The sequence below is a fragment of the Seriola aureovittata genome, chromosome 8, assembly GCF_021018895.1.
Source record: "Seriola aureovittata isolate HTS-2021-v1 ecotype China chromosome 8, ASM2101889v1, whole genome shotgun sequence".
NCBI classification, from domain to species: domain Eukaryota; kingdom Metazoa; phylum Chordata; class Actinopteri; order Carangiformes; family Carangidae; genus Seriola; species Seriola aureovittata.
The window spans coordinates 8048434-8073914 of NC_079371.1; the positions used below are offsets into that span (position 1 = coordinate 8048434).

The 25481-nt window shown below is 39.1% G+C and overlaps 2 protein-coding genes across 2 annotated transcripts; both read left to right on the plus strand.

The window, feature by feature from the left end:
• Positions 1 to 4453: 4453 nt before the first annotated feature.
• Positions 4454 to 9399, plus strand: trmt12 (tRNA methyltransferase 12 homolog). The gene is made up of 7 exons (XM_056383143.1): positions 4454 to 4640; positions 4806 to 4974; positions 5079 to 5277; positions 6718 to 6868; positions 6993 to 7102; positions 7395 to 7552; positions 8432 to 9399. The coding sequence occupies exons 1-7, from the start codon at positions 4588 to 4590 to the stop codon at positions 8807 to 8809; spliced, it is 1218 nt and encodes a 405-aa protein (XP_056239118.1). The 5' UTR covers positions 4454 to 4587; the 3' UTR covers positions 8810 to 9399.
• Positions 9400 to 10903: 1504 nt separating this feature from the next.
• sytl4 (synaptotagmin-like 4) lies at positions 10904 to 24193 on the plus strand. The gene is made up of 18 exons (XM_056383142.1): positions 10904 to 11042; positions 11137 to 11200; positions 13346 to 13537; positions 15047 to 15262; positions 16034 to 16143; positions 16345 to 16456; positions 16567 to 16734; positions 17419 to 17533; positions 17618 to 17708; positions 17805 to 17899; positions 18292 to 18384; positions 18856 to 19034; positions 19399 to 19501; positions 20002 to 20163; positions 21423 to 21528; positions 21622 to 21730; positions 21827 to 22035; positions 23207 to 24193. The coding sequence occupies exons 3-18, from the start codon at positions 13419 to 13421 to the stop codon at positions 23353 to 23355; spliced, it is 2136 nt and encodes a 711-aa protein (XP_056239117.1). The 5' UTR covers positions 10904 to 11042; positions 11137 to 11200; positions 13346 to 13418; the 3' UTR covers positions 23356 to 24193.
• Positions 24194 to 25481: the final 1288 nt, after the last annotated feature.

Genomic DNA, 25481 nt, shown 5'->3' on the forward strand with positions numbered 1-25481 from the left:
AGAACAATCCATCGACAATTACATAGAGAGGGATATTAAAATTGGGTTGGGGCATCATTACAAAGAGAAAGATGAATGAGAGCTCAGTGTTACAAAAACCATAAACACTTGACATCCTTCACCATATTCTCCACAAGCGGGTGCATGTACACCAAGAGGACAGAAGAGGCCTGAATGTTTTACCTCCTTCAGTGAGGCGATCCGGGGGCTCTGTTATGCTGTGGGGGCCATTTTGCTGGCATGGTTTGGGTCCACTTGTCCTTTTAGAAGGAAGGGTCACTGCGAATCATTAGAAAGGTGTTATCAGTGATCACCTTTATCCTATGACGGAACACTTTATGAGTGGTCTCTCCCAGGACGACATAGGGCATGAGGGGTCACTGAATGGTTTGATGAGTATGAAAATGATGTGAATCACATGCTGTGACCTTCACAGTCCCCAGATCTCAACACAGTTGAACACCTATGGGAGATTTTGGACCGACATGATAGACAGTGCTCTTCCACCACCATCGAAACACCAGAAGAATGGTGTTCATCCCTCTAATAGATCTCAGAGACATGTAGAATTAATGCCAAGACACAATGACAGAATAAAACCAAAACTAATAAATTTTTGTTTAATTTGAACACATTTTTATGTCAGTTACTTTTGTTGTTTGATGCTGATCGCTGGAAGAAGCGAAATATGAGCAGTTAAAGAGGAAATCTTCCCAGATGTGAACATACTTTACAGTATTCACAAATGGAAGCCTATAATTCATTTTAAAAAAATAACTATAATAATTATGGCAAAAAATGTGCAACTCTCATACAGTATATATTCAGCTCAGATCATTAGGCAATTGCTTTCAAGTTATTAGTGATCATTAAATTAGGATTTGTTGCATTTTTAACAATCCCAGGTCATGAAAGTGTTCGGTTGACTTATGCCTAAAATTGAACAGCCCTTTACTAGAAATGTAGGTTGTTTCAATTGGAGTTTGAACTAACCCTAACCCTAGCTGCTAAAAGTGGTCAGGGAAGTTAATAAATATTTCTAAGTTGAGTTAATTATTTGACGTTGAAGTCAGTTATAATTATTGACCTTGTATTGGCAATGTCTCTTCTTTAAGATTAAATCGCTTGTGTTGTTGTGTCTCATACAGAAGACCCAAGTCCATCTTTTAGAAACACTGCAGTCAATGAACTTGTATGTATCTCAGACTTAACCTTCTTGTTTTGTTGTGATTGTAAAGTCTGCAGGAGCTTAATTGAAAGTCTGTGTGATTACATGTCCGCGGATTGTAATAATAATGTCATTTACACTGGCTAGTGTCTTTTTAAGTACTGGCATAAAAGGTTTTACTATGATGGTTCAATATTGGCTCAGCTCAGACATACAGCCATTATAGCTTCCATGTTGCTACATAGAGGAGCGAAGATGGCATTTTATCAGACGCACAGGGGAGGGATGGACCATAAACGAGTGAGCCAAACATCCTTCACTCTCAGTCTGCCCTGAAGTTATAAACCCAGTGTAGAAAAAGGCTTGTAGGGCCTCATCAGACAGGAGCCCTGCTGTTTTATATCTACTCCAGAGCAGGACATTATTAATACATGACCTGTCAGATGTTGTTTTGACTAACCTGCCAACTCAGGTTCAAATATACTCATGACTGCAGACAGTTAAAAGTCTGAATTCAAATTCTGGTGCCACTTTTCATCGAACAAGGAGAGATCTGGGAGGAAGAGGTAGATTGATCTTTATTTATCATTTGACACAGTGTTGTACAACAAGATGAGACTCCATCATGAGAAACTGTTTTATTTTTGTGACATCTTATCTATTCAGTCATTTACTGAATATAATTTTTGTTTTGGTGAGTATAAAGGGAACGACAACTAGCACTTCTCCATGTACAACGTTATATTAAATATCCTGTCAGAGACGCAATGGGTAAATAAAGAGAAATATTAACATAACAAAGTGTCAGTGTTGAGACATTAGACTCAGTGTCATATATTAGAAAAGATGTTTATCCAGAAAGAATAAATAAATCATCATGCAAACATATGCCATCATTCAAACTTTTATAATTTCACAAATTATCCCCAGTTTATATGTGACAAACATTTAGGTTTGTGTTTATATGCAGGGAATTAACACAAAAACATCAACACCCGACCAGAATATTTCCCGCCTTATATCCACCATGTTAGTCCCATTATAATTAGTTCCTGATGTTGCTGTTCTGGTCATGCTTGCATGTTTTACGCCACTCACATAATCTTAATGTCCACTACCACCTCAGCAGCAAACAGCAGAAACACACTGTCCGAGAGCAGTTGGTGAACATAGTGGAGCATTAATAACAGCAGTGTATAACAGTGCAGAGCTCCCCTCTGCTCGGTTTCTTCCCCTCCACTTCCTGCTCCACCGTCTGTTACAGGTGTTTGTTTGTTCCCCACCATGGTTGTATTAATTCAACTTAACGTATTTTATAATAGCCCTACATCCATGTTCCCCACATCCATGGTTCCACAGTTTGCTTTTCTAATGCCGTTATTCATCTGACTCAGCTGAGACTGGGCTAAGCCATGAACTGCAACAGGAAGTGAAGGTAAAGGTCCAGCAGCAGCTGTGTACGAAGTTCAAAATACTAATAAATAATCATAACATTCATAAACATACAGGTCATTCATTTGAAAGCTATTTTAAATAAATAAAAAGCTTAAATGTCACATGTTATTCCTGTGCCCAAGGACGGTTAAGTCTGTATTATCTGTCTTAAAGCTAGAAATCAGAGAATCTCCAAATCCTCCATAGACAACACAAGGAGCACTGACTTGTTCTGTGCCAACAGTTGTGTAATCCGTTTAAATATCGATTAAATGTCATAAGTGTTGAAAAATGTTGAATGCACTTTTAATTGAACCCCCCAGATTAAGAGCTAATGAATGCTAATGATGAACTAATACAGTAGAAAAACTGACTCTGGACGTCTAGACTTGCAAATGTCATATTCTAAAAAAGCCAATGGCTTGTTTTCATCAGTCAGACTACTGAAGTTATATAGCTGAAATTACTTTGAGCCACTGCGAGAAATGCGTTTCCTCGCTAATCCCATAATCTACAGTAGCTGTGTAGTAGTGCACCTCCTAAAAGGTCTCATCCAGATTTTAAATTGGACATAAGGTTTTAGATATAAAACACTCATTTTGTGTGAGAAATTAGACAAACATTTCAAGGCCTCAATTCATTCTTATAGAGCAAACTGGGATGACGTTGCACATTTTAAGTTTCAAATATTCACCAATCTGTTCTGGGGCACAAGAATAAGAAATGTCAATTCATAACCCCCCCACCCCCACCCCCCGAAAAAAAACCCGAACCCTGAGCCCGGTTCTGTTGGAGGTTTCTCCCTGTGAAAAGAGAGTTTTTCCTTCCCCCTGTCGCCAAGTGCTCAGTCTTTGTGGAATCTGTTGGGTTTCTCTCTATAATAAAGTAAGGTCTCGACCTTACCATGTAAAGTGCAGTGAGATAATGAATATTATGATTTGGCGCTATACAAATAAAATTGAATATAAAGGGTTGGATTCTCCTTTAAATGCACAATCCATGAATATAATATAGAGCTCAATCCTCAAAGCATCTGTTGCAGAAAAATTAATAGCTACATACATGAATCGCAAAACTCTAATAATTCCAGTGTTCATTGAAATTTTTATTCCCGATCAGTTGTGGGCTAACAGTTAAAAAGTTGGATTCTGCTTTGTGATTGGATTGTCATTGTCCAATAAGATTCAGGGATAAAAACATGGTCAAAATGTATACAGCAATGACACACACACTGTGTGGGAACTTTGAGCACTGAGTTTTATATGCAGTTGCCTGCTCTGTATCAGTACACACATGAACAAAAACACTTCATCCTTCAGTCTCTTTGTGCAACTTCACCACTCATTTGTTCAGATTTTAATCACACTATTTGTGTTTTGATCAAATACGAATTTCTTTGCCACAAGCACAATTGTTTCTCATGCAAATTTATTTTACAGGTTTACAAAGGTTGAGCTAAAATTACCAACTTCAGAATTATCTGTGAACATCACTTTAAAAGCTTAAATCATCATTAGGACTCTAACTTGAGCCTATATGGGGATGGGGTGTAGTCATGCGCATGACTTACCATTTCTTGCTGGTTGTGGGGGGACAAACAGTGTGAGGCGCTGTTCTGGCCAGAGGTGATTCTGGCATCCGTGTCTCTGTTGAACACATTAACAATCTGTGCGTGAATGTGTAATCAGTAAATATAAAACCATATATATACATATATATATATTTAAAATCAAATATCTATATATTTGTGGCGGTAATGCGCCTTAACGCTGGTTGCCACCCGCCAGTAAACGAAAGGAAGAAGAAGAAGAAGAAGAAGAAGAAGAAGAAGAAGAAGAAGAAGAAGAAGAAGTCCCTCCTTCAAAACAATCCGACTGGAAACATGTTGTGTGTTGTTGTGGAGCAGCTACCGGTTACCTGCAACTAATTTAGCACTCCTGAACCGCCAAAACATAAACACAGTGGATTTTTTTGTTTGTTTGTAAATGGACGGTGTACCTTGCCTTCGTGTGTCTCAGTGTCACGCGCAGCAGTTCAGGTAATCAGCCGTCCCTTGGGTGCATAGCTCTTAGGCTAAGTTAGCCGCTAGCCGTCAACTTGGGAACCGAGAGCAGTGTGCGCACAGAGAGATCTTTTGATTAACATGTTTATAGCGTCTGTCTGAAGTAATTGTGACATTACATTTAAAATCCATATTTCACAGGAGATGTCTGCAGCTCAGCGGAGCTCTTGACTTGACTTTGTGTCTGCTGAAAAACTCAGATGGGACAGTCCTCTTGCCCATTTTACCATCCTGTCTGTCACAACTTGATCTGCACTCTCTCAGAAGCAGGGTGGCTTCAGGCAGTGCTTGTGAAATAGTTTGGAGTCAGGTAATTAAAGCAAAGTGAAATATTATTAGCAACAGACACTGCTACACTGCACCTTTTAAAGTCTTCTTATGTGTCTTATGTTGTCTGTGCTGTTTCCACCTCAGTCTACTCTGCAGTCAAAGAGAGAGAGGGGAAAGACAGGTGGGGGTAAACTTGAGAAAATCCTCCAGGAGCTGACGGAGTCTCACGGGGAAAGATGGACGCAGGAGATGAAGAGGGACCTCCCTCGCAGCTTCCAGAGGCATGGAGACTTAGTCCTGCTGGGAGGTGGCTCTTTCTCCCTGCCACTATGGAAGAAAATGGGTACTGTCCTCAAGCACTCTATTGACACCTGCACACCTGCTTATTCATGCAATTACTCATTCAGCCAATAATGTGGCAGCAGTGTATAAAATCATGCAGATACAGGTCTGGAGCTTCAGTTAATGTTCTGACATCAAACATCAGAATGGAGAATAAATGTGATCTCTGTAGTTACTCATTCATTCACTGCTCCCTAGTCATTATCAAGGGAGGACTATACAGTGAGCTCATCGGTGATATGAAAAACACTTTCAGACACTACTGGGTTAATTGTCACTGCACAGTTTTTCATTCTTTCAGTGAGAGCACAATGGGTGATGGTATATATTGCTTGGTTAGTGACTATCGGTTGTACACTAGTTTTCATGACGCATTGTGGGATACAATGCGTCATGAAAAGTTTACAGAATGGAGAACTGCCTACATAGTGGACCATATACAGAGTAGCGAGTTATTTTGGACACAGCCAGTGACTTTGATCGTGGCATGATTGTTGCAAGACGGGCTGGTTTGAGTATCTGTGAAATAGCTGATCTCCTGTGATTTTCACACACAACAGTCTTTAGAGTTTACTGAGAATGGTGTCAAAAAAAAAATGGTCAGACTTGTAGGAGCTCACAGAAAGGCTAAGGTAACTCAGATAACCACTCTTCACAACTCCAATGAGCAGAAAAGCAAACACAGGATGCACAACACGTCAGGTCTTAAGGCGGATGAGCTACAACAGCAGACGACCATGTCTGTTTCTAGTCCCGTCAGCCAAGTACAGGAATCTGAGGCTGAAGTGGACACAGGCTCACCAACACTTGACAGTTGAAGACTGGAGAAATGTGGCCTGGTCTGATGAATCTGGATTTCTATTGAGGCAGCAGAATTTGGCATCAACAGCATGAATCCATGGACCCAATCTGCCTTGTGTCAGCAGTCCAGGCTGCTGGTGCTGTAATGGTGTGGGGAATGTTTTCTTGGCACGCTTTGGGCCTCTTAATACCAGTCGGTCATAGTTTGAATGCCACAGCCTATCTGAGTATTGACTATGTGCATAGTTCAATAATGCACCATGTTACAGCAAAAGTTGCCACCAACTGCTTTCATGAACATGACAATGGGTTCAGTGAACTGCAGTGGCCTCCCCAGCCACCAGATGTGATCCACTAGAACACCTTTTGAATGTGGTAGAACAGGAGATTGGCAGCAAGAATGTACAGCTGTCAAGTCTAAAGAAATTATGTGATGCAGTCAGGTCAACATGGAGCAGAATCTCAAAGGAGTGTTTCCAATATCTTGTGGAATCAATGCCACAAAGAACTGAGACTGTGTTTGAGAGCAAATGGAGGCCCTACCCAGTATGAGTATGCTGTTCCTACTAAAGTGCTTGGTCAGTGTTGGTGTACAAACTAATTAATTAGGACATTTATTGATTGTTTTATACTTGTTTAGATCAACAGCTATGGAGCGCAGTGGCGAAAGGATTGGCAGCAAAGCGTTTGGCAAAGATGAGTCGAATATCCAAGGATGGATTTAGATCTCCTGTGGTGACGATGCTGTTAGGAGAGCACAGCTGGGTCAAACATGTGGACAATGGTATTAGGTTAGTCTCAGTAATAATCAGTCTTTTTCTTTTCTTTTTGAATATGTCTTGGGCACATTCTTACTAAATTTGACATGACAAAACCTGTCTGAAACTTATCATGTCTTCTTCACCTGTGTTTCAGGTATGAGTTTGATGTTACCAAATGTATGTTCTCAGCTGGAAACATAACAGAGAAGCTCCGGGTAGCTGGATTTGACTGCAGAGGGGAGACTGTGGTGGATTTATATGCAGGTAGTAAAACTGTGTCATGTATTATGAGGTTTTTTTTTTTTAAACAGATGATACTATGTATATAAATTCTTTGTACTTGAACATCTTATTAGTTGGATCAGTTAAACCACACATATACAGTATCATACAATCCAATGCAGTGATGAATTCTGCCTTTCAAAGGTGAAAAACACCAGCTCATGTCCAGGTTTAGGTTTCATCCCTGTCCATCGTGTTGCTTTTATTGTGACTGGTAATTAAACATAATTTGAATTATGACATGAATGATGGTAACTGTCCCAACTTGTGTCAGGTATCGGATACTTCACTCTCCCATATCTGGTCCATGCGGGGGCCAGTCATGTTCACGCCTGCGAGTGGAACCCCGATGCTGTTGAAGCTTTACAGAAAAATCTTGAGGCAAATGGAGTGTCTGACCGCTGCACGATTCACCATGGAGACAACCGACAAGTAACCTTTTTCTTCCTCTGCTACATGTATTGTTTACACGCAAAAACATTAACTCTCTCCCTCAGGAACTGATTATTTCACTACATGGTTGAAAGTGTTGACTTCTGCACTCTAGTGGCTGAGATTGGTACCAGAGAGGAATTTGGACTCCCATCTCCACTGATCAATTACAGAAATCATTGGATTTTTTGTGATATGATAATGAAATCCCTGAATGAATGAAGTTACAAATGTTTAGTTTTAACAGGAACTGCAGAAAAGAGAAAGATATATTGTTACAAGACAATAATAACAAGATATTTTGACAAATAACTGATCAACATTTTGGTGGTTATTACAACAATAAATGTGATAGTGACTGACTTGATGTCAAAATCTAATGGTACTTATGCAGAATAAGAATGGCAATTCAACTTTAAATGATGTTTTTTTTGTCTGGGTGCAACAGAAAGTTGTACACTAGATGTATCCCAAGTGTAGTTTGGTTCTTTTGTTCTTGTTTTTGTTTTGTTGTTGTTGTTTTTTTCTTTGTAAATTCCAGTATAATTGCAAGCCCATATCTGGCATCACACCAATAGTGTTAAATTTGTATAGGAGGTTTTACATATATTACACATTACAAAATCAGAAGCACCTTGTTAATGTGTACAATCTCGTTTTGTCAAAGTATAAAATTTCTCTTTTTTAAAATCCCATTGTTCATCCTTTAATCTGTATCTTTCAGAATATCTTTATAGGTGAAATCATTAGGAATTGTGGCTTTTGTCAGGAGTCATAGTCAGTTTATTCTATGTTAAATGCATGTGCAACAATCTAATGCATCGTAAAAAAGAAATTGGTTAACAGTATTGATGACCTTTTTTATTTTATTTTTTCCAGCTCCAGCTGTGTGACATTGCTGACCGGGTGAATCTGGGTCTCATACCGAGCTCTGAGGACGGCTGGCCTGTTGCCTGTCGCCTGCTGAAGAGAACAACTGGTGGCATTTTGCACATTCACCAGAACGTTACCTCTCCATTAGCGAACACTGCAGCCATTCCATCTATCAATGACGCCACCCAGAGGGTTTCTGGGAAGAAAGCTGACAGAGAGGTGTGGCAGGCCTGGGCTGATGACACAGCAAACCGCATCACTTGTCTTTTAAGGGACATCACTGGTGCATTGTGGAAAACAAACATCCAGCACATAGAGCATGTTAAGTCATATGCACCTCGTGTTCACCATGTTGTGCTGGACTTGGACTGTAGACCGTCCTGAGCTGAAGAGATGAACACAGATACAGAGTGGACACAGCGGCTCTGAACAGTTTAATGTACTAAAGTAGATTTTTTTTTCCAGAGAGGAAAAAAGCCAAACACAACACCAGCTGATTTCTATGATTATGATTATTTCATTTGTCAGTTAGTGAAATCAGCTGCTGCTGTATTTTTATAAACCTTTATTTGTCCAGGGAAATTGAGCGCGAATGCTATTTTATTTTAGAAACGCCCTGACTCACACGTGCAATTTTAATCAAATGTGGAAGCGGCCCAGCCATACCTGAACCACGGCGTTATCTGTTAGCCACTCGACAACGCTACGGGAGCGGGGGGGGGGGCACTTCACTGTTGTCATATACTCATTGAATTTCACTCTGGTGTTTGATCCTCAGACCTCTTGTGGTTGGCTGAAATGAAAAGGACACCAGGAAATTACTCACATCCACTGCTCCTGACTCGCTTCACTGTGCCGCTTAATTACAGGGACATGCAAACTTATTAAACTTCAATATTCTGTTAAACATCAGGATTCATATAGTTGGCATGGTTGTAAATGTTAACCTCTACAATAAATAACATACATATACAGTAGTACTCTGGTTTATCAATATATCTTCAGGAGGCTACAGCTCATTTTGTGCAGATGTTTTCATACAGAGGGGGTCACTGAATGGTTTCATGAGTATGGAGATTATGTGAATCATGTGATCATATGATATGGCCTTTGCAATCATCAGATCTAAGTTGAACAGCTATGGCAGATTTTGGACCCAAATAAGGGAATATCCTCTGGTTGAGTGGTGTTCATCCCTCCAGTAGTAATCTATGCCAAAGAGCACTGAAGCTACTAAGACAGCTTGTGGTGGATCAACATGTTACGAAGAGAGTTAAAGCTTTTTTTACTTTGTCACCCATCTGTATCTACATGGAGGAGCCAGGAGGTGAAAGCATAAAATGGGTCTTTGCACTACTTAACAAAAATCCATATTAAATATATTAAACAGACATGATTGGATCTTTTCTTAGGGAGTCATGGCCCCTATGAGTTTCTTCCTAAGTATAGTATCAATCATATAAAATACAAAATCAGAAGGAATATGCAGGTCCACCTCTCTCTATTCCTAGCCAAGGCTGAGACCTCAGTCTATACGGCTGATGGCACACTGGGTTTTTAGATACCAGAGACTTGTTCAAAATGGAAATTAAAACGGACACAGTGAGACTTTAAATCTAATTTTATAGGCCTAGTGATCATTTGCTTAACAATGTGTTGTTTTGCCATCACTTTGCATACGCCCTCACAACAAATAATTGCATAGTGAATAATAGGAAACTATAGACAAAGGCACACCATCTACAGATGTGGAAGGAGTGCTCCGATCCTTTCACTAGGATGTGGTAAAACCAAAAGTAGTTATACCACAATGTAAAAATACTCAGTTTCAAGGATAGTCCTGCATTAGAAATTTAGCTTGAGTACATTAGCAGCAAAATGTACATGGAGTATACACAGTAATGTACTGATTTTGCAGAATGGTAGAACTTTGCATGTCCTGAAAGATTATATTTAGTGTGCACAGGTTTTAAGATCTCAACAGTATTTTTTTCAGGACTCTCCTTTGGTTTTGTTGCAGGACAACTTACAACTTATCATTCTTATTGGTGACCTCATGTAAAGCCCACCTCACCCGAGCTTTCAGCCATACACCATTGTGAGTGTGCAGGGCCTTAAATCTGAATTATTGTATCAGAGTGTAGTAAAAAGTACAATATTTCCCTCTGAGTATAAAGTAGCATAAATACTAAAAGTATGCTTAAGTTAAGTACAAGTACCTAAACTTTAATTCAGCAAATTTATTTACTTTCCATTGACCACTGTAGCACCATTTTTTTCTAATTAGCAATAAATGGCTGGCTGCATTTGCTTTTATGTCGCATTTCTCGCGTTTACCGTCTGACAACTTTTTTTTTTCTTCAGAAGACAGAAAAAAAAGTAAAAGCCCTGTTTCAAAGGGACAGATTTTCCACATTCGGCCCTTCTGTGGTAAACAGAGCAGAGGAAATGCACCTGTCATGGAAAATGTGGAGAGGCGCTCCTGCCTGTCTGCTGCAAACTTTCCCTATCTTCCGGTACTTGGGACTTCTGTAGCACAAAGTCAACTGTTCTGGAGACGGGAGGCAAGAAGACGAAGACGTGGGAAGGAAAGGCAGTGTTATCGCTGCTGAGGAGAGTGAGTAAACGTGTCTGTAGATAGACGGCAATACAATTATGTTATATGCGCTTTTCTGCCACTATTCACGCTTTTCTGTTGTGTTTTCTGCCAGGAAAATCTCGCTGCCGTGGTGACGCCAGCCGTGAAGCGGGGCTGCACTCGACTTTTATCAACAGGTGGGTGTAATTTTCTTTAATTAGCTTGAGCAGTAATAAAACCACTGAATCATCTTACCAAATATTTAGACTTTACAGTCGGGTAAACGCAAACTGGTTTCTAGAGACTTCGTGAAGTGGATGTGGAATAACGTTAGCATTAATTTACTTTTCTGCTGGTAACGTTGACGTTCGACAGCTTCAGCCGTTAGCAGCTTATTATGGAGTTCATTAATGAGTCATCTGAATTTCTTGTCATGGTTTGAGATCTGCCGTCATGTTTGTTAAATTCATGCTGTTAATCTGTTGTAAAATATAGTAACAGTCGAATATAAGCAAACTGAAGACATCGTTAAGTGGATGTAAGTGGAGTAACGTCCGTATTTTAGTTTTAACGTTCGACCCGCAGCCGTTAGCAACTCATCCCGGACCTTTTTTAATTCTTAAAGCCTGAATTTCAACATCGCGGACTGATGATTTGTAAAGGCTATAACAATTATGATTTGATATCTTTCCTTGTGTAGTCTCATGTTTGTTAACATCATATTCACTTGGGTAACCTTCTGTAGTCTCATCTGTCAACACTGTATCAGTGACAAAACTTTATAGAGCCTATCAAGTAGACACAAGCTGAGAAAACCAGTGGAAAGTGCAGATGTGGAGCTTTCCCACTCTCATTTATGTCTACAGTCCATTTGAAAGACTGCAAATAGGCTTTTACGTAGTTTTATTTCAATGTCATTTGTCTTGTATTTTGAATTCCTAACAGCTTAATACTCAGACATTGAAAAAATGATTCAGACTTACAGCTGAGTTTATGCTGATAAAAAAGCTGCAGCAAGTTTAAAAGGAGTTACACAAAGATAGAAATGAATGCATAGATAATCAGCAAAGATTAACTAAAATGAACCTGGACCCCAGAGGATTAATGTCATTTGCACTTTACACAAGCCTACACGCTTGCCTGCACTATGCTACTCACTCTTTAATGTCTTGTGTTTGGTGTTTGTAAAGGATTGTTCAAGTTAGTGCAGTATCTCTCAGTCAACTGGTACAGACGCATGCGCCATTTGCTTGAAAGTTACCAAGACAAGTTGCCTAGCAGGTATTATTAAATTCCTGCTAGGCAGACATTTAAACAATGAGGAAAAAAGGTCTCGGGTTATGCCTGTGGTTTTGAATTGCAGATTTCGCTCTGATGAACTACTTAACATGCACGTTAACCTCTAAGTTAAATCCCCTCTGAGTCAGTTCAAATAATAAATGAAGCATAAAGTTTCAGAAGGGAACATGACAGATGATAAGTTGGATTTTTGGCTTAAACAAATGGTTACGCTACAGAACTCCACCCATTTCTCTGTATCCTTAGAGGGTGGGAACCCTCCATGATAGCCAAGCTCATGTTGTTTTTGCCCGTCCCACTCAAAACAACCTTTCACCCTGGCAGAGGCTTTCTGTGGGATCTTTAAAACCTCTGGCATCCTGGTTCCTTGTAGTCATTTATCATTTTTGGAAGGCTGCGTTCAGCTAGAAGCTTGTTCCAAAGTTTTAGACTGATTCTTGTCCCCTTGTGAAACAGAAATCATGTCTTAATGAACAGTGTCTGCTGGCTTTATCTAGATTTCAGTGGGTGATCATTTTAACTGTTCTTTTAATCTTTTGCCAAAAAGGGCTTTGAATACAGGAGAAGGAACAAAGTTACTGTATATTGTCTGCAATGAGATTTAGACTGTCTAATGAGGCATTCTGTTCTTTGTTTGCCTGCTTTCTCATTAATGAGCCAGCTCCAGCAGGGCAGAGTTATACAATACACAGTGGTCTCACTCCATGGAGGCCAACAGGAAGAGAGAAATGTCACTCAATCGTCCACCAGTCATTTGATTAGAACCACACAGCTCTCTCTACCTGCTATATCTTCATCACTGCAGGACATCAAGTCACCAAGTTCCTCTTTTTTATTGTAGAGCTCTGCCTATGTTGCCTTGCGTGGGATCATAGGAAAACATGCTCTCTAGTAGTAAAAGTAAAGAGTGCTGCTCACCTGCTCGCTGTCAGCTTTTTAAGTACATTTTGTCAGTATGTAATCAACTTTTTTTTTTTTACAGTAACACACTAGAGGGTTTATTACCTTTTCACTCAATTCCTGATGTTCTGTTTTGTCTTCAGGGGAGCTTCTTGATGCTAGAGTGATTGGACTGAGCCAGTAAACCTGTGCTAAGGGGCTTTGGTTGGAGGAACAATGCCCCAGGCTGCTGACATGATCAACCTGGGCTTCCTGTCTGACTCTGAGCGGGAGCTGATCCTGGAGGTGCTGCGACGCGACGAGGACCTGAGGCAGGCTGAGGAGCACCGTGTGCGGTGAGAGGAAAGCATTTCCTGTTAATTGTGCTAAATGGTTAACTTACTTGCTTTACTTCTCTCTATGTATGGGTTATAAAAATACCAAAATATGGAAGGTATTACAAATGCAGTCAATTCAAGCGATTACTATTTAAGTCTAACTTAATCATTTCAAGTGTAGCCTAATTCACAAGGTATTTTTAATGTTTTTTTGATATTTATTATTGTTAGAATCTGACTAGTGAATAGGCTGATATCTCACAATATTAGCTCAATACAGACAAATATTGGCACATACACTGGCTTTAAAGAAGTTTTGTTTTGTTTGTTTTTTTTTATCTCAAATATTGATATCTGTATCAGCAGTCCAAATCCAGTAAGGCTATTATTATTATGTCGTAGGTAGTTAATATTTGTTAGTGTCAATATAAGGTTAGAAGGAATTTGTTGCTGGCAAGGTTGGGTTTAACCTCAAATCATTACTAGTACTGACCAAATTGTGTCTGTAGAATCAAGTATCAAAAACAAATGTACACATGTAGTGGACAACAAATATATCTTATCTTAATATAGACATTTTTGTGGTGCAGTGCTCAATATCTTGGTTTAGGGTTGGGCTATAATTCAGAATTATTGTTTATGCATGGTAATGATATGATGTGTTTGTTTTGTAAGAATGTGACAAAATTAGTTATTGCAGTTTTATTTGTAATTTGTGAAGAGTTTGTCTGATATAAAGTTTAACAGTGAAATATAGTTAACTGCTACATTAGTTTGATTATTTTACGTGCCTCAGCCTCAGTTCCTTGTGGCATTGATTCCACAAGATGTTGGAAACACTCCTTTGAGATTCTGCTCCATGTTGACATGACTGCAACACATAATTCCTGCAGATTTATCGATTTATCAGCTGCACACTCTTGCTGCCAATCTCCCATTCTACCACATCAGAAAGATGTTGTATTGGATTCAGATCTGGTGACGGGAGGCCACTGAAGTTAACTAAACTCACTATCATGTTCATGAAACCAGCTGAAGACGACTTTTGCTTGGTAACATGGTGCATTATCGAGCTGGAAGTAGCCATTAGAAGATGAATAAACTGTGGCCATGAAGGGATGTTCATGGTCGGCAATAATACTCAGATAGGCTGTGGCATTCCAACCATGGTCGATCAGTATTAAGGGGCCCAAAGTGTGCCAAGAAAACATCATCCACACCATTACACTTACCACCACCAGCCTGGACTGTTGACACAAGGCAGGTTGGGTCCATCGATTCATGCTGTTGACACCAGCTGTTTGTAGAACTGCCGCTCACTGGATGTAAACTCAAGAGACTGTTATGTGTGAAAATCTCAGGAGATCAGCTGTTTCAGAAATACTCAAACAAATCTATCATATAACACTTGCACATGATTAAAAAAGATGAGATGTACTGTGTTTCTGTGTCTATTACAATGTTTGAACGTTTCTAGCTCCTGTAGATGGCTTGCCAATTCTTGCTTCACCTACGTTTTTGTTTCAGGAAGTTGAAAACAGAGTTGCTTGATGTGAAGAGGAAAGGGGCCAAACGTGGCAGTGGAAGATACAGTGAGCATAGTTGTGGCAGATGCCTGGAGCCTCTGAGCCGACTGACTGTTTTCTCCAGCCAGTGCAAGATGTGTAATCACCATGTGTGCCGCAACTGCCGAACACTCTTCCCAAATGGATCCTGGTTATGCAGCGTGTGTGCCAAAGAATCGTAAGATATCCTGTTTTTCTTACTGTCCCTTAAAGGTTCCTTGCCCCCCCCCCCCTTTTTTTTTTTTTTTTTTTTTACCTCTACTAGTGCCATGAAGCTGTTTTTCTATGAATAAATCCCTGTTTTGTTTATCTTGTGCACACGTGATGGTTGGTTTGACTGTGGTTTCACTTTGTTCCAAACATGGATGTGAACAATGTGGGATTTAATTTACTTAATTACTTAATTGTTAGAGCTCAAGGCAACACACAACGTATTTTGCTGGGTAACACTAAATGTAAACATAACTTTGAAATCAGTAATAATCAGTATTTTGAGCCCAATCAACAAGTTGGTTCAACTTTATAATGACTTTGGAGGATTTAGGTTGTGATGCGGTTGAATTGTATTGATATACTGACAGATGTTTCTAGTATTTTGCCCACCCCATTTATATCAGTGAGGGGAGGCTAAATAACCTTTTCATAATACCTCTTTGTATAATGTAATGGGCAAGGAGAAAGTCAAATTTTTTGGAACTGATAACAATCCAACATATAGTATATTTGTTTCCTTATTCCTTGTAGCATCGACACAAATAGACACATGAAAACTGTTATTTTGAGCAGTATCACATGATAATAACAGTAATGTACACCATGTTGCAAAATGCTGAGGAGCTCACAGCACACAGCTCACAGCATGTTGGGTAACCATTAACTAATATGGTATTTAACTGCCGATGAGGGTAAATTCTTTACACCTTTAAAAAGCGTTTGTTCTGGATTCCAGGGATCTAAAGAAAAGGACAGGTGACTGGTTCTACGATCAAAGGGTCAACCGTTTCTCCACAACGCCTGGACATGACCTAGTCAGGGTCTCCCTGAAAAAGAGACCGCAGTGTGAGTACAGGAAGAGGAAGTGGGTATCAGCTGTTCAACTAGGAATGTAAACAGCCCTCAGCCAGACCCAAATGAAATCCCCACAGTCAAAAGAATTTTGTTTCACTTCAACAATGGAAGGAGAGAAATGTTAGAAAATGCAAAAGCATGATTGCAGGTTGTTTAACTGGTATGGGAGTGTGATATTGTTCTGTGTTATAGTGAAGAAGCGTGAAACAGCAGGAGAAATGCTGTTGAGAGGTACTGAAATAAAGCCAGATCCTCCCGCTCCTGTGCCTCGGCCCAGGCAGAAAAATCAGACGGACAACAAAAGGTCTGATCTCATTCTTCACATCATTTTTGTCAGTTTTAGAAATGTTAACACATAGATTTCCGAAACACAGATTAAAAATGTCTCAACATTTTTCACCTTTTCTGTGTCAGTCATTTAAGCAAGATTTCAGGATCACTTGCTTCAAGGGAATCATTTGAATCAAAGGAGGACATTTGGTCAAAGCCAGCCCACAGTGACACAGAGTCCGCAGAAAATGCCAGTATAAGTAGCAATAAAACGGAGACTGAGTCTGGTCGTGTGACCCCTGAGCAACCAAGGTAAACTCACTTACATTTATTCCAAAATGTACAAATGCTACACACATAACTTCAAGCAACATTTGAGGCATATAGTGCAGTGTTTATCACTCCTCCCTCACAGTGTACGACCTTCTAGTCTGAGGCCAATACAGCCAGGACTCGGTCAGATCATAAATGCAGAAAGTTGTACCTGTAATTCTAAACTCCATAGTTTACACTAAGATACAACAGAGGTGGTGGCGACATAATTTAAAAATCAAAAATCTGTAGAAGTAAAAAAAAGTTTTCCATAAAATTTTCCAAATTTTAAACTATTGCTTAGGTCTGTCATTAATACACTCGTTGTAACATTAGCAACCTGAGGGTGGGGGTGTATTTTCTTGCACCTCATACTTTTTGATTGTACTGTTAAAATAGAGAAAAATAATAACTCAACTTCATTAAATGTAGATGAGTGGTGCCTCCTAACAAGAAAACTAATAATGAACAGCACAGCACTTCATTTAGGTTAGTAATTCATGTCCACATAAGTCATTAAATTGAAGTGCTGTCCTGTTCATGACTTTTGTTGTTAAAGTTCTCATATTACATAAAAATACACTGAGATATCCAAATGCAAATTTCAGGCAAACCTGCCTTTGTAAAGTAAAAAGTTGTATGTTTTAGCAGCTGTAATTATTTAAAATTTATTTTGTCAACCAGGAAAGAGACCCGCTCAGTTCAGTCCAGCCCATCAGGGTCCAGTGCTTCCAGTCTCACCATCCCAGTCAAAGCAGATATTGTCAGCGTTGACAGCACCAACCCAGAAGCTGACAATGTAAGATGCGTTTAAGTGGACATGGTCTCAAATTATTTTAACTTTTTCAACTCTGACTATGTCTCACCTTTTCTGTCACCACAGGCCCCAGAAGTAAAACCAGTCAGTCCAGCCCCAGAGTTGGACGTTGATAGAATCTTCAAGAAGAGTGTCAGACGCACACCAAAGCCTCCTGGTTAGCATCTTATATTACCATGTACAATGCTGTTGTTTTTATTCCATAATCAAATGAAAAACTTATACGTGTTTAATTGCTGATCTTTATGCTTAGAGTATGTATCGACGATGGACCTGCGTGATGGACTTGACAAACCAGAGGCCTCACTGAGCAACAGGAGTCATTCTGTACCAGGATTAGATGTACAGGTAAGTAGTTCACTGAAAAAACCCAACTTTTGATTTTGATTTTGATTTGTGGTTAATTTCCTGCGTTTTAGAAACACTAAAACCTGGCCTTCACATTTATTGTTTCAGATATTTTAACATTGTCCTACTACTTAACTCACTTAGATTTGGCTAGCTATGGATACTGATGTCAAAGATGCATCCTCAGTTGGCTTATTAAAATACTTGGTGTACAAAAGTACATTTTTCCTGTATTCCAAATTAGATACATTTCTGTTAACTTACTTTATGTGTTGTTGTTTTAACTTTCTAAATAACATGAACCTTTTGTGAAAACAAGGCAAATGTAACTGTCCTAAAATGCCACCATGTGTGTATGATCATCCTTCTAAATGTTTTTTATGGTACCACAGGAAGATGACGAGGAGGAAGAAGATATTGACAGCTTGGTTAGCTTTCATAAAAGGTCAATGGTATCGAGCTCCTCCAGCCTGCATAGCTCAAAGGTAAAGTATTGACATTTCTCACAGCTCGCATTAGTCCTCTAAATGCTCTTTGAAAAACAGCTCATTATGTCTCTCAGAACGGAACTGATGTTAGATAATCTGAATGAGCATCTATAACCTCAGGATATCCTCCCTCAAGTTAGGAAGTGTGAAATTGATGTGTAAAGGCTACCAAAAATGTTTCTATAGTTACCAAAGCCTTAAGGTAAAACAAAGCTGAGGCCAACAAGACTTTGATGCTGTCACTCTGGATTCGGACATTGACAGAAACATCCTGATCTCTGCTAATATCTTTGTTTGTCCCTGGCTCACTTTTTAACCATCCAGCATGATATTTATTGCAATTTCTAACTTTTTTAAACTTTGATCTGCAGCATAAAGCATTTAGAACATGTATGTCTTAGTATTATCTACATGTCAGTATTTGGTATTAATGAAACTACAACCTCAGTTGTATATGTGTTTCTACAGAGCACACTGGGCAGTATGATGAGTATTTACAGTGAAGCAGGAGACTTTGACAGTGTGGAGGTGAGTGGAGACCTCGTCTTCTCAATGAGCTACGACGAACCCACCCAGAGCCTCCAGGTCTTCATCAAGGAGTGCCACGGGCTGGCCTACGGCAATGCCTCACGGCAGCTTTCCAACCCGTAAGTATTACCAACTTTCACTTTGTCCAAGCATAGCTGTAATGTGAAGTTCAAACAGACAAAACACATCATTTGAAGAGCAGTTTACTTCAAACTTAAAACATTGGGCATCGAATAGCACAGCTGCGCCAAATTGTGGCTCTCAGCCCTCAGTGATGCTAACACAGCTTTGATCAGTGTAGATAAGAGGTTGCTGTGTTTACAAAGTCACAATAATCACATTCCAAAAGTGATGACCTCAGCTACACAGGAAATTGAATGTCAACACATATTATTTCACAGCATTTATTCAGGAAATACAGAATAAAACAGTCATGTCCAAGAGAAAGACTGATTGACATACTTTTCTCTTTTTGTGTTTCAGTTATGTCAAATGTTACCTACTCCCTGACAAATCTCGCCAGAGCAAAAGGAAGACCACGACGAAGAGAAACACCATAAACCCCGTCTACAAAGAAACACTGAAGGTGATGGTTTATGACTGGCTCCTCTCAACTTGTAATGCAACTGTTGACCTTATCCTGTTGACTTAATGACACTCCCTGATTAGTGACCTTGTGCCAAGCCTGCTGCAAATAGTGACCACACCTACAGGGACCTTAAGATTGATATTGACATTGCTGATTAGAATACCTTTTGTCAAATATTGATTTTGGTCCTGGCTTTCAGTGTAGAATCAGCTTAAATACAGTAGCAAACAAAACTGCTGAAAAGAACATCATCTAGGTGAATCCATTTGTAACAAATTATTGCTCTGTCATTTTGGATTGCTCTTTAAAGGTTTGGAAGAAGGTAATTATTCAGAAGATTTTGTGCAACTTCCAATAAACTCTGAAATCACCTTCTTCTTTAATCTATAGCCCTTGATTTATTTAAAACTCCCAGAGCATGAGAGCATTACAAGACCTGTCCATCACTGTATCAGCAATGACACAATCAATCAAGTCTCCTCATCTTCCACTTCCAGTACTCTGTCAGCCGCTCCCAGCTGTTCACCCGCTCCATGTTGATATCAGTCTGGCATCATGGTCGCCTCAGCCGCAACGCCTTCCTGGGAGAGGTGGAGATTGCTCTGGACTGCCGAGACCTTGACTCACCATACGAGGAACGTGTGGCTCTCATGGCAAAGGTAGATCAGAGAAACTGAATTTGTTTTTCTTTACCATACTATGATGGACTGGTGCCCAGTGGAGTTGTGCGTTGTGTGTATCTTTTGAGGTCTGACAAACATGTTAAATACATTTCCTTCCTTTTATAAAACATTTACAAAGCTGATTTTTCTTAAAAGTTCATAACTTGCATTGTTTACATTCATGTTTCTTATTATGTTTATTAGGTGAGTAATGCAGTGTTGACAAAATAATGTTAACACCTTACAGAAAAGGACGTAAAGGTGTCCTGTGGAGTTTTCTTGTTGAGTTTCTGTTTCCATTCAGTGTTTCTCACGCTTTGTAAGAGCTCTAACAGACATGATCAATGCATTTAGTCCTCATAAAACATTTTCAGAGCCAATTTTTCTTAGAAGGTTTGAAATCTGCATTGTTTACGATCCACATATAAAGTATTGACCCATAGTGCTACTAGAGATCAACAACTCCATAAGTTGCCTTTAAACCAAAAGTGCTCCAAAAAAGGCCAAATCATCTGTGCCAAAACTGCACACAGACTAGGTGTAACCCAAAGAGGATGTCTAAAAACCCATGGTAAACTGGGTCAACAATGAGGAACAGCAGCCATCAGCGGAGACTAACCCACAGAGGTATTTCAGAAATGCAAGATATAGTAGATATCAACAAACAAACAAACTGTCATGCAAACTATCAAACTGCAATGTTACAGTCTTTGTGTACCGATCAGATGATGGCGAAACTTCATGTTTAATATCAGCAAGTAGCCTCAAGGTCTAAGCAAATCAGAACAAGGTGAAGCTGTGGATCATCTGTGAGGATGAGAGTCTGACCAACATGTATCTTGTTTCTCACTTATATTTTGTTATTAGTGTATATGTTGGCAAAATAGACTGCATTGCATGAAAACACTAAGATTGTGTTTGCAGTACTTGAAAAGTGAGTTTTCATTATATGTTGTCACCTTATAAGTCTCTTAACTATTTAAAACGCTGATTAGTTGTGAATGTCCTGCCATACTGATAACTATAACTATAACGTCATTCAAAGGAAATCTTAGTAAATATAGTTGTAGGTAGGTTGTATAATATTAACAGATATTGTTTTTACAATCATAAACTGACCTCTGTATCAGGCCCAGTCATCCAGCACTAGTCAGGATTTAGTGTAGAGCCCTGCGTGTTAGGACGAATAATATGTTTACTATAGTCGGTGTTTGAGATTCTTGTGTACCTAAATGTCATGTACTTCTACTAAACAGGCAGCCTCTACTGTGCCAGCTTCAGCTTTTGCTCAGTACAAAGGAGAGTTGGTGATCTCCTTAAAGTTTGTCACACCTAAAAAGCCAACAACTGAGAAAATCAAAGGTAAGTCAACAATAAGAAAACTGCATTTAGCTCTGGTTGTGTTTGATACACTTCGCCTCAAATTTGTGAGAGTGTCTGCCTTCTCCTTGTCAGGCAAAAAACTGGTGACTGAAGAAGGAGGAGAACTGCATGTCCTAATTAAAGAGGCAAAGAATTTGATGGCAATGAAAACAGGAGGCACGTCAGATAGCTTTGTAAAAGGGTTAGTGATAATCTGTCTGCTCTAAAAACCACACTCACTGTGTTTTCATACAAGCATTTCTCTATTTAAACTAACTTGGAGTTTGTTGTTTTGCAGATACTTGTTCCCAACTAAGGCAAAGACCTCAAAGAGGAAGACTCCAGTTGTGAAGAAGAACCTGAACCCCCACTATGACCACACATTTGTGTTCAAGGAAGTGGCTCTGGAGCAGCTGAGGGCGATGTGTCTGGAGCTGACTGTGTGGGACAGGGAGGCCATGCTGAGCAATGAATTCCTGGGAGGAGTCCGTCTCAGCTCTGGAAAAGGTGAAAAACTGACAAAGTTCAATAAATCCAGATATTTTCCTTTTTTCACCTTCCCTTCAGTTACAGCTTTTTGTCCCTTTTGTTATTTCTTTGTGTTCTACTCAGACAGTTGCTATTCTATGAGATCTTCTTATACCTATTGCCCTAGAAGATTAACTGTGAGTGTTATATTGTAAATAGAATAATCCACATTTCATAAATAGCAACAAAGATGTTGGCAAGAGCAGCGGTTTTCTTTTGAACTATTTTCTCCCATTTTGTTTTTCAAGGGGATTGGCTTAATGATGGTCTCTTTGTCTGTTTCACTTTAGTTAGTCAGCACTTAATTTGTTTGTTGTTTTGGCCTTGGTTCACACTGAACTCTGTTGCTTTAGTTTGATGTCACAGTTGCAACTTTTTGCAGTAGAAAATAATTTTACTAGGTTCAAAGTTTTTCAGTTGTCGATTATATAGTCAGGTGTCCATATGAACAGGTTTCGCTTGGTGTTCACACTGGCCATTAAAATATCCTTGTCTAAAGCGCTTTCAGTGAAGGTGATGGGAACAAAATTTGGCCCTTCATGTAAAAATTTAAATACAACTCTATCTGAAGCTAATATGAGGTTTAAACAGTCTGAGTTTGTCAAATGAAATGGGTATCTTCCAAAGTCACAGCCTTTTTAGTACAAAATTCCCACAAAACAGTAAAATGCAAAGAAGGAATTTTGGAAGAACTTTGGAAGATATTCACTTCACTTGACTAACTCAGAAGTCATTTGAGTTACCTAGCTATTGTCTTAAAACAGACTTGAAAAACTGTGAACCTGTCCTTCAATTGCAATTCAGTGTTCAGATCATTGTTTTGGGACCAGGGAGGAATTTACTTTTTAACTTTTGTGTTGCTCTCCTAACTCTCTAACTTTGGAATGAGGGTGAATTTAATTTATCTTCATGAAAAGAGAAAGTAACACCATAGCTTTCCTGTTCTAGTTTAAATTGTTTTATTAATAGCAGCTTAATAGCCTTTATGAGAAAGTCATGCTCAATTTTATTTTACTGCTGAAGTACCCACAAGGCTTCCATGCCTTTTTCCCCAGTGTGACAATTAAGAGTGTTCGAGGAATTTGCCATCATTAATGATAACAGACTCTGCACTAATTTTGCATTCACTGTGTAATCTTCACCCCTGCAGGCACTGTTAAAATAGCCAAGGAGGAAGTGGAAATGGACTCAGTTGGAGAGGAAGTCAGTCTGTGGGAGAAGATGATGCAGTATCCTGACTCATGGGCAGAGGGCACTCTTCCACTGCGTTCCACTATGGGGAAGGCTAAAGGCAAATGAGGACAGCTGCACAGGCCTGGACCTTTCAAAGAAAAGAGACTGAAATGGGGAGCAGCTGTGGCCTCAGAGACAAACATGAGATTGTGTATTCATTTTATTTTGAAAGCTTTTCAGACCAGAAGCTTTTGTACTGGAGTGAGCAGACTCAAAGCTGATCAGCTGTAAGCAGGCTCGCAGTCTGCTGGCCTGCTGGCTTGTCTTCCTTTTTTCCAACCCAGTCTAGATGAACCACCGCCCACTTCCGTATGGGGTTAGGGTCGAGGCTTTCGTCTTACGGAAGTGGGCAGTGTTCCATCCAGATGATGGACGCAGCCTCCTGAATGTTAAACATCTGCTCGCACCTGCCTCCCTCCCTCCGACACCCCTGACTGCAGACTGTTACTGCTGAAAATGTGCCAAAGCACGCAACACTAAACTTTTTATTTTAAAAGCACTGACACAGTCTTCTCATGTTTTTAAAATTCAGGCTGTATATATTATTTTGATTAAAAATCATCCACTTAGAACAGAAACTGTCACAAATGTGTTGCCCTTTTTCTTTATAGTTGTGTATAGAATTGAACTGATAAAAGAGGAAACAATTCATTATAAACTGGCATACAGAATTTCTGGTGTTGCATCCAACAAATTGTGCTTAGTTTAATCTACATTGTATTTTACAATAAAGCTATCATGTAAAATTATATTTATACAAGTTGAAAAATAATCTTTATTTGAAATTATTGGTCTATTTTCAGATATAAATGTAGATTTGTAACTTTTAACTCCTCATTGGAGTGTGATCAGAGTCATGTATATTTCAGAGTTCTGTTCACCCAATAAACATTGATTGAACTGATGACAAGCTTGATTGCTTCAGCTCTATATTACACTTAAATACCAGTTGGATTCTTTAAATTATCTGTCCATTCAAGTGCCCCTCAGTAGTCTTTTGTAGCGATGGTTGTTAATTATAATTTTAGGTCCTTTAGTTCTCACTAAATATGAGGTTACTAACAGAATTTCTTTGGAAAATCTATTTATTCACTGATAGTTTCTCTCGAAACCTTGTTTGCTATGTTTTTTGTATCTCTGGTGGCCTGCATGCCCCTCAGCCAAAGACTTGATATAGACAAAATAGGTCTATCAATTCAGTGTATAATGATCCCATTTGAAAACGAGGAACTGCTTTCTTGTGCTCTTCCCTCATGTTTCTCTGGACTTGGCCTCTAGCTATTTGTGCTTCCCCATCTTGTGATAGTAATACTGATGAATTTATCACTGTGGATTTAGCAGCAAATAATTCCAGGGTAGCAGTAACTGGATTTTGACAGAACATCAATAGTAAACATCTGGCTTTAATTCCCATGAGAATCAATGAGTCTGTTTTTATTGGGAGTCTCTTGATAATTAAATAGTGAGGGGGGGAAAAAAAACCCTTACTCTTAATGTGAATGGGAGTTAGGCTTTTTTAAGTTTTTCAACTAAATTAACTTATTTTCCCCCCAGAAAGAAACATGAAATGCTGAATAACTAAATGATGAAGTATTACCTCAAACCCTCAGTGACCTCATGATTGGGGTTTCATGTCACAGGTCGAGTCCACAGTCTGCTTTCTGGTGGAAGCAAGACAAAGCAGGTATTGAAGTAGCTGTTGTTTGTTAAACTCCATTAGAAACTGCCATTTGAAGTGAATTGATTTTGAGAGGGAAGGCTGCCACCTTGTGGTAAAACATGAAACTGCCCCTTCATTTTGATCAAGGCTCTTTTGCTTATACAAACATCACAGCTACAAAATAAGTCTTTTGTGATTAAGTAGTATTCAAATATCAGTCAGTTATTGTTATTATTAATGTATGTTCCACACTCTTAAAAATTTGCTCCACTTCCTGCTTTAAAGGATTTGTGCATTCAGTCTCTGCTTCTAAAGTGAAACACAAACCAGTTCTAGTTATTGTAACTCACTCAGAGTGTTTGATCTATCTGTATCTTAACCTAAAATTAAAGCCTCATTTTAAATGTGTGCAATTTCATCTATATTTTACTATCTTTAATGCATGAAATAAGTTTTATTCACTGAACTTAGTCAACAGATAATATTTTTTCCTACAAAGGCAGAATCTTCTCTCGGTTCATGTGAGAACAAT

Coding starts and splice junctions, on each gene's coding strand:
- trmt12 (XM_056383143.1), top strand. CDS start 4,588: ATGGACGGTGTACCTTGCCTTCGTGTGTCTCAGTGTCACGCGCAGCAG. Junction 4,641..4,805: donor TGTCACGCGCAGCAGTTCAG/GTAATCAGCCGT, acceptor CATATTTCACAG/GAGATGTCTGCAGCTCAGCG. Junction 7,103..7,394: donor TGTGGTGGATTTATATGCAG/GTAGTAAAACTG, acceptor AACTTGTGTCAG/GTATCGGATACTTCACTCTC.
- sytl4 (XM_056383142.1), top strand. CDS start 13,419: ATGCCCCAGGCTGCTGACATGATCAACCTGGGCTTCCTGTCTGACTCT. Junction 18,385..18,855: donor CCAGCCTGCATAGCTCAAAG/GTAAAGTATTGA, acceptor GTGTTTCTACAG/AGCACACTGGGCAGTATGAT. Junction 20,164..21,422: donor GTGTGGCTCTCATGGCAAAG/GTAGATCAGAGA, acceptor TCTACTAAACAG/GCAGCCTCTACTGTGCCAGC.